General features: G+C 37.6%; 1 protein-coding gene across 1 annotated transcript; it reads right to left on the bottom strand.

Annotated features, from left to right (window-relative positions):
- Positions 1–7,439: 7,439 nt before the first annotated feature.
- LOC113744979 (uncharacterized) lies at positions 7,440–8,933 on the bottom strand (the record flags this gene model as incomplete). The annotated part of the gene is made up of 6 exons (XM_027276332.1): positions 7,440–7,907; positions 8,010–8,078; positions 8,240–8,290; positions 8,456–8,512; positions 8,674–8,724; positions 8,889–8,933. Coding segments are annotated over 6 exons (716 nt in total), but the record flags the coding sequence as incomplete, so codon positions are not given.
- Between the last annotated feature and the right edge of the window lie 2,807 nt (positions 8,934–11,740).

Genomic DNA, 11,740 nt, shown 5'->3' with positions numbered 1-11,740 from the left:
CAGTAGATAAAAAAAAAAAAAAAAAGGCAACCATTAGGATTACAGTTGGCAATTGCAGTAAGTACCAGTCTCGGCTTCTAGAAAAGGTCACTATTATTGTATAGAACTGCTGTGGTGTATGTGGACTTCATGTTAGCTTCTGCTAATTTTTAGATTGGTTTCAATATGTTTGTTTTCTTTCTCTCAGTGGATTCAAGCTTCCAAAGGGTGGTTGTGGTTTACCACCTGTGCCGATCACAGTCAGTATCAGTCGCAGTCTGGAAGGTCACTAGTAAGCTTAGTGTACAATGTTGCCTGACTAACACTCCTTACTTGTGGGTGTTGTAAAACAATGAAAGGCTACTGCTGTTATGGACTTCTTGTTTATATTGTTTCAATATGTTTGTTTCTTTCTTTCTCGCAGTGGAATCAAGCCTTCAGGGGTGGTTATAGCCACCCCTGGCCAATGCCCGATAACAGTAAAGTATCAGTCTCAGCTACTGGAAGGCTCACGAGTAAAGAGCTTAGTGTACAATGTTGGCTGATTAACACTCTTACTAGTGGGGTTTGGTGTAAAACTAGGCTACGGCGGTATAATGGACTTCTTGTTATAATTGTTTCAATATGTTTTGTTTCTTTCTACTCAGTGCTCAAGCTTTAAGCAGAAACGGTGGTTATAAACCACCCCTGACGTGTCGATAACAGTAAGTTATCAGATACTCATCAGCCTACTGGAAGGCTCACTATAGAGCTGAGTGTACAATTTGGCCTGAACTAACAACTCTTACTGTGGGTGGGTAAAACATGAAGGCTACTGCGTATTATATGGATTCTTGTGAATATTGTTCAATATGTTTTGTTTGTTTCTTTCTCTCAGTGGATCAAGCTTCAGGGGGTGGTTATAACCACCCTACCGATGCGATAACAGTAAGTATTTAGTCCCACAACTACTGGAAGGCTCACTCGTAGAGCTTAGTGTACAATGTTGGCCTGATGAACAACTCTTACTGTGGGTGTGTAAAACAATGAAGCTATACTGCGGTATATGGACTTCTTGTTTATTATTGTTTCAATATGTTTATTTCTTCTCTCAGTGGATCAAGCTTCAAGGCAGCTTGCCCGCGGAACCTGCCGCCCTATCAGATGTGCAGTGGGGCAAAAACAGTAAGTAATCAGTCTCAGTGTTTAAGTTACTGTCATGAGCCAGCTTTTTAGTTAACTTTTTTTTTCATCAACTGAAAGTAATTGTTTTCTCGTTGTCTTCCCATAGTCAGAGTCGGATAATGGGGGACAGCTATGTCCGACCGTGGGGCCCCAGAGAGCTGCAGAGACGACCGGAAGGACTTTGGGCCTTAATGATGACGTCTCCATTTGCTGGTTGGCTGGGGTGGACGGCGTTGGAGACGTCTTAAGTCCCTTTTTTTTCCAAAACTGCCTGGCGAGGAAGCAGCACGGATGTCCTCCTCATCCACGTGGCGGAAACGACCTGGGGGAGACCACCAGTGCTAACCATCGTCAAACCCCCGGATGAAAGGAGGACCTGCCCAGGCTTCACCACGCACCTCACATGAAATGATAATGTTTTCTTCATTGTGTCAGAGGTGCCAGTGGAGGGCTGGCTGCAATCCGGTGAGAGTGGACAAAGCTCGGAAAATTTGTCAACAGGTTATGGCTACATTTGGGCCATGGTTTGGATGGTGCCATTGTTGAGCACCCTCTCATTAAACTAACACTCCAGGGCTATTCTTAGTAGATAGTTTCATTTCACCCCTAGGGGAAATGAAATTTGTCACTCTGCAACTCGTCTGGCCGCAGTGGGCATGGCTTGTCCTCTTGGTCTTAGAATTTTTTTTAGATTGTAATATTTTTTATATTGCAAAAATAGTAAATATTATATAGTAGTTATTAATTGTTAATTTTGTTTAGATTAATGTTAGATTTGGTAAATAGTGTATTAGTAAGTAATATTGTAAATATAGTTTTGTGGATATCGTTTATATCTGTTATATAGTTATAGTCTGTATTATTTGTTTTTAATTCATTTCATTAAATGGTGAAGCAGTGGGCTTCAACTATTCAGGTGAAGATAATTTCTTTTTATCTATACGATTTTGAATTTATAAACCTACCTTTTTTTTTTTAAATTTAGAATTATTCATTATTATATTTTTGTCAGAAGAATCTATTTTAGATAATAGAACAGCACATCCCTTTCGAACCTCAAAAACTGTAAAAACCTTTCTGGTTCGAGAATGCTTCCCCACCTAAAAAACTAACAACTACTTTGTGCTCCTTTACAAAACACCTTTCCCCTCAGCTTATGTCCTCCTCTGTAAGTCGCTTGGGATAAAAGCGTCTCCTAAAATGCAATGGTAATGTAATGTAATAATTAAAATGAGATGACTTCACAAGCCGTTTAAGATCAGTTTGAAGGAAAAAAGTAAGCTTTCTTTTAGTAAGAGATACAAAAGTTACAATTTAACATTCGTTGGTAAGCAGTTAAATATATGAAAAGAGCCAACATTGTAAAAGTAATTCTAAATTTTAATATCTTTGTGAAAAAAGTTGGTGCCTTGAACCTTTTTTACAGTGGAGTACCATTAAGTTATTCGTTGTCATTAATTAAGTGAAATAATGTATAGAAATACTTTGTTTTGGACCTATGGTCCCTCATTTAAACTCAGACTGAGGGTGGTGTTTTTCAAAATAAAAAGTTAAAACAGCGTCCCGTAGATGTTAATAGGTAAGGTGGTCTGGTGGAAATACTCTTCTAAACATTTGAAAATCCTATATGTAGAAACTGCATGTGACTGGAACTTAAGAATAGCTTTAGTTATTTAATTAAGTACTAATTATTTTATTACAATTAAGTACTACAATTCGTTATTACAATTGATGTATTATTATTGTTGTTGTTATTATTTACTCACCTATATTCCCCCATGATTATGATTATTATCTGTTAGGTTACTTTAACAGTTAAAATTAAACATGATGCTCTGAATACTTCCAGTAAAATCATGCCAAGATCCCTCTTAAGAAATAATCATGTATGAACAATGATTTACTTTACATAAAAGCATAACTGGAGAAACATACAAGGAAAAAAACTAATCTTTCCTCAAAAGTCCTTCTTGGCAATCAGGCATAAATATAATACATAAATACAAAACTTTTTTGGCCGACTTTGTCGGCACAACGCGTTACCAGCCTCACTATTTTAGTGGGAGAAGAAACCGTGGGAATAGAATGGAAAAACCTAGATTTATCATTAAAAATACGTGGTGGTTTGGTGGGATTAACGTACGCCAATAAAATACAGGTAGGAAGGCCGATTAACCGTGGCATTATGTGTCTGTCATGGTAAAGAACGAGGAGAGATGATACTATTAACAGAAAATATAGAAAAATGTAGACGCAAACTCTGCTGTCTTTGCCCGTCAGGCTTCCTGCCCCCCGTAACGTCATCAACCGCAACGACGGCTGCTGTCGCGTTTTATGACAGTTTGACATTTAAATAACTTTGATTTTGAGGAACAGTTTACGGGACGAAATCTAATTGGCTCTTTGTGTGTCGGGTGGATTTGATTAACTGTACTCCGACAGGAACTCCCCCTCTCCAGCTCGACGTCTGAAGGTAATAGGCCGCATTTTTAAAACTGTATATGTCGCTAGCATGCTACCACCCATGGCCTATAAACGTTGCTATGTGTAATATGAAATGTTTTTGCTATCAAAAATGTGGGTTTTTTACTTCTTTAACATTTGGGCTTATAGGTATTCATGTGCTTATATCGGAAATATGAGTTAAAAACAATTTACAATAGCCTACTAACAATAAATAATTTTAAATACGAAAAGTAGATTTTCATAATTTTTTTACTCAAAATCACACCCCAAACAGTACTAGTGAAGAGTTTTTGAATGAAAAGATAATAAATATATATATGTATGTATACATATGCTGTTTTCCAACCAAATATGTGAAGAACAGTAAAATAATGCCCTTTCAATACAAAAGGTCCCAAGCGGATCGGCAATCCCCTTCCGGAGGGTTAAAACCTTCACTATTTAGTGTGTATAAGGTCATTTTAATAAATGTAGTGATCGGTTGATTCGAGTTTCTTTTAGACCACACGCTCGTAATTTTATTTAGCTAATTTACTGAATTTAAGTTCGCGAGCTAACTTATGCTAAGCTTGTGGTTGAAAATAAATCCTGTAATCTTGGACACATTGTATGTGAGGCTAATATAAATGTCCTGTGTGTGTATTTAGTGTGTGATTAATATATAGACTGCTGTGTGAATCCGCGTGTGTGTGGTGTATGCGAAGCTGCGGTGTTTTTTTTTGAAGGGCCTTTTTGAACTGCGGTCAACCCAGCTGGGCTCTCGTTTTATATACAGTATTTTCAAGTGCGCCTTCATGGCAAATACTTTAGAAACTGGGAAAGTCGCGCTAGCGAACTGGCAGCGTGTGGACACTTCCGGTTTTTCAAAATAAGAACGTGGGTGTGTTAAATGTATTAAACGTTAAATTTATAAAAATATAAGAATGGTTTTGATTAAAAAAAAGTGTGTCTAATAAAACAAGTAAAGGATCCTGCACTGCTTCAATGCGCATAGGTACATTATGAAATATATTTAATATTTCATAAGAATAGCATAGAGGCATTGAAGCGTGCAGGATCATACTTGTTTTGTAGACACACTTTTTTTTAATCAAACCATTCTTCATATTTTATAAATACACGTTTAATACATTTAACACCCACGTCTTATTTTGAAAACCGGAAGTGTCCACACGCTGCAGTTAGCTAGCGCTGACTTTCCCAGTTTTCTCAAAGTATTTGCCATGAAGGGCGCACTTGAAAATATTGTATATAAAACGAGAGACAGCTGGGGCGTGACCGCAGTTCAAAAGGCCCTCCAAAAAAAACACCGCAGCTTCGCATACACACATACACGCGGATTCACACAGCGTCAATATTAATCACACACTAAATAACACACACAGGAACATTTATATAGCCTCACATACAATGGTGTCCAAGATACAGGATATTTCAACACAAGCTTAGCCATAAGTTAGCTCGCGAACTTAAATTCAGTAAATTAGCTAAATAAAATTACGAGCGTGGTCTAAAAGAAACTCTAATCAACCGATCACTACATTTATTAAATGACCTTATACACAATAATAGTGAAGGTTTTAACCCTCCGAAGGCGGATTGGCCGATCCGCTTGGGACCTTTTGTATTGAAAGGGCATTATTTTACTGTTCTTCACATATTTGGTTGGAAAACAGCATATGTATACATACATATATATATTTATTATCTTTTCATTCAAAAACTCTCACTATACTGTTGGGGGTGTGGATTTGAGTAAAAAATTATAAATCTACTTTTTCGTATTAAATTATTTATTGTTAGTAGGCTATTGTAAATTGTTTTTAACTCATATTTCCGATATAAGCACATGCATACCTATAAGTTATGTTAAAGAAGTAAAAACCCACATTTTTTGATAGCAAACATCATAATAACATAGCTAACGTTATAGGCCATAGGTAGCATGCTAGCGAAATATACAGTTTAAAAATGCGGCCTCTTACCTCAGACGTAGAGCCGGAGAGGGGGAGTTCTGGTCGGATACAGTTAATAAATCCACCCGACACAACAAAGAGCCAATTAGATTCGTCCCGTAACTGTCCTCCAATCAAAGGTTATTAATGTCAAACCATGTCATAAACGGCGACAGCAGCCGTCGTTGCGGTGATGACGTACGGGGGGCAGAGCTGAGGGCACAGACAGCAGAGTTTGCGTCTACATTTTCCTATATTTTCTGTTCATCGTATCCTCTCTCCTCTGTTCTTTACCATGACAGACACATAATGCACGGTTAAATCGGCATTCCCTACCTGTATTTTATTCGGCGACGTTGGTATCCACAACCACCCACGTGATTTTAATGATAAATCTAGTTTTTTCCATCTATTCCCACGGTCTTCTCCCACTAAAAATAGTGAGGCTGGTAACGAGTTGATGCGACAAAGTCGGCCAAAAAGTTTGTATTTATGTATTATATTTATGCCGAATTGACAAGAAGACTGTTGAGATAAGATTAGTTTTTTTCCTTGTGTTTCTACAGTTATTGCTTTTATGTAAACGTAAATCATTGTTAATACATGATATTTCTTAAAGGGATCTTGGCATGATATTTTACTGGAAGTATTCAGAGCATCATGGTTTAATTTAAACTGTTAAAGTAAACTAAAAGAGTAATAACTAATCATGGGAATAATAGGTGAGTAAATAAAAGACAACAAAATAATAATACATCAATTGTAATAAAATTTGTAGTACTTAATGTAATAAATAATTAGTAATAATTAAATAATAAAGCTATTCTTAATGTCCAGTCAAATGCAGTTTCTACATATAGGTTTTTCAAAGGTTTAGAAGAGTATCCACCAGACACCTTACCTATTAACATATAAGGACGTGTACTTTTATTTTGAAACACCACCCTCAGTCTGAGTTTTAAGTGAGGGACCATAGGTCCAAACAAGTATTTATTATACATTATTTAATTAATTAATGACTAAGCGAATAACTAATGTGTACTCCACTGTAAAAAGGTTCAAGGCACCACTTTTTTTCACAAGATATTAAAATTAAAATTACTTTTACAACTGTTGGCTCTTTTCATATATTGCACTGTACCAAGAATGTGTAAATTATTTACTTTGTATCTCTCATAAAAGAAAGATTACTTTTTTCCTTCAACTGATTCTTAAACTGCTTGTGAAGTAATTATCATTTTAATTATTACATTACATTACATTGCATTTAGCAGACACTTTTATCCAAAGCGACTTACAGAGGAGGACATAGCTGAGAAAGGTGTAACAGGAGCCACAGTAGTTGTTAGTTTGTTTAGGTGGGGAAGGCATTCTCGGAACAGAAAAGGTTTTTACAAGTTTTTTGAAGGTCGAAAGGGATGTTGCTGTTCTATTATATAAAATAGATCTCTTCTGACAAAATATAATAATGAATAATTCTAAATTTTAAAAAAAAAAAGGTAGTTATAAATTCAAATTAGTATAGATAAAAAAGAAATTATCTTCACCTGAATAGTTTTGAAGCCCCATGGCTTCACCATTTAATGAAATGAATTAAAAACAAATAAACAGACGAAACTAAAACAGACTATAAACGATATAACAACTAATTTTACAATATTACTACTAATACAATATTAACAAATATACATAATCTAACAAATTAACAATAATACAATACTATAATAAATATTTAATATTTTTTGCAATATAAAAAATATTTACATATAAAAATTCTAAGCAGGAAGGAGCAGCCATGCCCAGATGGGCACCAAGAGAGTGTTCAGAGTGAAAAAAATATCATTTCCCTAGGGGTGAAATGAAACTTTATCTACTAAGAATAGGCCCTGGAGTGTTATGTTTAATGAGGAGGGTGCTCAACAATGGCAGCCATCCAACCCATGACAAATGTAGCCATAACACTGTTGACAAATTTCCGAGCTTTGTCCACTCTCACCGGATTTGCAGCAGCCCTCCACTGGCACCTCTGACACAATGAAGAAAACATTATCATCATGTGAGGGTGCCAGTGGTGAAGCTGGTGCAGGTCCTCCTTCATCCGGGTGACGAGTTCGACACTGGTGGTCTCCCCCAGGTCGTTCCCGCCACAGTGGATGAGGAGGACATCCGGTGCTGCTCTTCCTCGCAGGCAGTTTGGAAAAGGGAAAAGACGTCTCCAACGCAGTCCACCCCAGCCAAACCAGCAAATGGAGACGTCATTAAGGCCCAAGTTCCTTCCGGTCGTCTCTGCAGCTCTCTGGGCACCACGTCGGACATAGCTGTCCCCCATTATCCAGACTCTGACTATGGGAAGACAAAGAGAACAATTACTTCAGTTGATGAAAAAAAAAGTTAACTAAAAAGCGTGGCTCATGACAGTACTAAATAACTGAGACTGATACTTACTGTTTTTGCCACTGGCACATCTGATAGGGCGGCAGGTGCCGCGGGCAAGCTGCCTTGAAGCTTGATCCACTGAGAGAAAGAAATAAACATATTGAAACAATATAACAAGAAGTCCATATACCGCAGTAGCCTTCATGTTTTACACACCCACAGTAAGAGTTGTTAATCAGGCCAACATTGTACACTAAGCTCTACTAGTGAGCCTTCCAGTAGTTGAGACTAATACTTACTGTTATCGGCATCGGTAGGGGTGGTTATAACCACCCCTGAAGCTTGATCCACTGAGAGAAAGAAACAAACAAACATATTGAAACAATATCACAAGAAGTCCATATACAGCAGTAGCCTTCATGTTTTACACACCCACAGTAAGAGTTGTTAGTCAGGCCAACATTGTACACTAAGCTCTACTAGTGAGCCTTCCAGTAGCTGAGACTGATACTTACTGTTATCGACATCGTCAGGGGTGGTTATAACCACCGTTCTGCTTAAAGCTTGAGCCACTGAGAGAAAGAAACAAACATATTGAAACAATATAACAAGAAGTCCATATACCGCAGTAGCCTTCATGTTTTACACACCCACAGTAAGAGTTGTTAATCAGGCCAACATTGTACACTAAGCTCTACTAGTGAGCCTTCCAGTAGCTGAGACTGATACTTACTGTTATCGGCATTGGCAGGGGTGGCTATAACCACCCCTGAAGCTTGATCCACTGAGAGAAAGAAAGAAACAAACATATTGAAACAATATAACAAGAAGTCCATATACAGCAGTAGCCTTCATGTTTTACACACCCACAGTAAGAGTTGTTAGTCAGGCCAACATTGTACACTAAGCTCTACTAGTGACCTTCCAGTAGCTGAGACTGATACTTACTGTTATCGGCACAGGTGGTAACAACCACCCTTGAAGCTTGATCCACTGAGAGAAAGAAACAAACATATTGAAACAATATAAAAATTAGCAAGAAGCTAACATGAAGTCCACATACACACAGCAGTCTATACAATAATAGTGACCTCAGTAGCCGAGACTGGTACTACGGCAATTGCCAACTGTTATCCTAATGGTTGCCTTTTTTTTTTTTTTTATCTACTGAGAAAGAAAGAAATATATGTGTTATTAATTTTAACATTGTTATTTAATTGTAATAGTATTTATTACCATTATAAAACATGGTTAGATGATTGTTAGATTGATTGCATTAGTATTTTTTTATCATGCAGCTTGGCTGAGGGAGCAGAAATGGAGAAAGACACACTCACACACACACACACTCTCCCACTCAATTCATTTAGCTGTTTCTCTCAACACACACACATACATTACACATTCAAGCCTGGCTATTTATGTTCATATTTATTCATATTTTTGGGTTATGTTGGTTCACTGATCAAATCCACACACACAAAACTCTGTAGTTTGTACTATACAGGCGCTAAATTAACTTTTTTAATCACTAGCCAATGTGGCTGGTAAGTTTCTGAAGTTACCAGCCAATCAGAGTTTCCACTTGCCACATAATTTTTCCCATGCAAAAAAGACAGATTTTGAGAGCCACTGAATTCATTTGATCATTTTATTAATTAAAGCGTGAAATTAATATTACAACAAAGTTAGGAATGTATATCCAATTTAAATAATTACAATAAAATGAAACACACTGCCGGTCGTAAAAACAGGCAAAAGCGAAACTAATTAACTACGCGGCATATTTACACATGTAGAAGCATGTTTAGAAGAACATACACCATGAAATGGCCAAAAGCAAAAAGCAAGAAAAACAAAGTCTGGCGGGCTAAACTTTGAAGTCGCTCATGCAACGCGCTGCGGACAGTCCCGGTGGATTTTCCAAGGAGAGGAAACCCGTTTGCTAAACCGCGTGAAGTCTCGCATACGTTCGGGATTCTCACGTGATCTCACGTGAATACGTATGGCTCGTTACGCTGCTGTAGCCGGTGTAAATTGACGCCGGGCAGAAGACAGAGCCGTTCTGCGGCGCTTACGTCTATAGACATATATACATACATGTATGTCTGTGGACTTATGAGCGCTGCTGAATGAGAGCCTCTGCAGGTTCCCATTGAAACCGTGCTCATGCGTCCTGTGAAATAGATGGTAAACGGCCTCATTTGTCACCGGCCAAGCTGGCTAGTGAGTTTTTTTGATGCACAAAATGAATTTGGTGGTGTGTGTTAACCTAGAGCCCTTGTACTATACTATACTATACTATATATTATAATTAACATAGCTAACATTATAAGCCACAATTATAAAAGTAGCATGCTAGCTAACTAAATACACAGATAAAAAATAATGTCCTCTTACCTCAGATGAAGAGCGGGAAAGGGGGAGTACTAGTTGGAGCACAGTGTATAAATGGAGCCAAAACACAAACATCCAATCGGATTCCTCCTGTGACTGTCCTCCAATCAAAGTTATTAAATGTCAAATCAGGCCATGAAATGCGAGAGCAGCTTGGTGATGACATACAAAGAGCATAGACAGGCAAGTCTGTCTGTCTCTCTCCAAGAGAGAAGGATTTTCCTGTCTGTCTGTCTGCCTGTCTCTCTCTAATGCTAACTGCTAGCGCATCAGCGCAGTTAGCATTACCATGTTAGCAATTACAGGCATATATTAGTGGCTAACACATTAGCATGTTAGCAATTAACATGTTAACATTAGCAATTAGCATTAGCATGTTACCATGGATTACCAAAGCATGTTGCATTGCCATGTAGAGCTGATGCACTGACGCGCTAGCAATTAACATTAGCATGTTAACGCAGATGCGCTGACCATTACCATTAGCATGCTAATGTAAACATTAACATGTTAACATGTATCTAATTTTATATGGCTAACGTTAATTGCTAGTGCTGACGCGCTAGCAATTATCGTTAGCATGTTATCAGTTAACATGTTACTATTACCATTAACATGTTAGCAATATTAACAATAGCAATATTAATAGCAATACAGATACGCGCAATCAATTACCATTAGCATGTTAACAATTAACATGTTAGCATAACAGGTCAACAATTACCATTAGCATGTTAACAGTTAACATGTGAGCATAAATGTCAACAATTAGCATGTATTAATTCTTAGTTAAATTAGCATTGGCATGTTAGCATGAGCATGTAACATTAGCATGTTAACGCTGATGCGCTAGCAGTTACCATTAGCATGTTACATAGCATGTTAGCATTAGCATGTTACGCTGATGCGCTAGCAGTTATTCCTAGTGGCTAATGTTACTAGAATTAACATTAGCATGTTCCCATAGCATGTTAGCAATTAACATGTATTAATTCCTAGTGACTAATGTTAATTGTAGTAATTTAGCATTGGTCGAAATGTTAGCAAATAGCATGTCTTTACAGCTAGCGTAACGCGCTAGATGCTCTGCTGTCCTGTCGCCATTTTACACAGACAAGTTGTAATTAAGTGCCAAGAACTACTAAAATGGCTGCTGCTCAGCTTCTGCCTGCTGGGCCCGTCCTCCCTCTCCTCCTTCAAGCAGGCTGAGGTGCCAAGCAACCAGGACCTAATCAGCAGCAGCTGATCTGCACCTGTTCAATTAACATGAGCATGTTAACATTAGCATGTTATTGCTGATGCGCTGACGCGTTAGCAACTAACATTAGCATGTTGACATTAGCATGTAGAATCAACATGTATTTAATTCCAGTGAGTAATGTTAATTAGTAGTAATTTTAGCA

Source organism: Larimichthys crocea, unplaced genomic scaffold, assembly GCF_000972845.2.
Source record: "Larimichthys crocea isolate SSNF unplaced genomic scaffold, L_crocea_2.0 scaffold33851, whole genome shotgun sequence".
Lineage (NCBI taxonomy): Eukaryota > Metazoa > Chordata > Actinopteri > Sciaenidae > Larimichthys > Larimichthys crocea.
The sequence above is the reverse complement of the archived record's forward strand: the minus strand, read 5'-3'. Positions and strand labels throughout refer to the sequence as shown.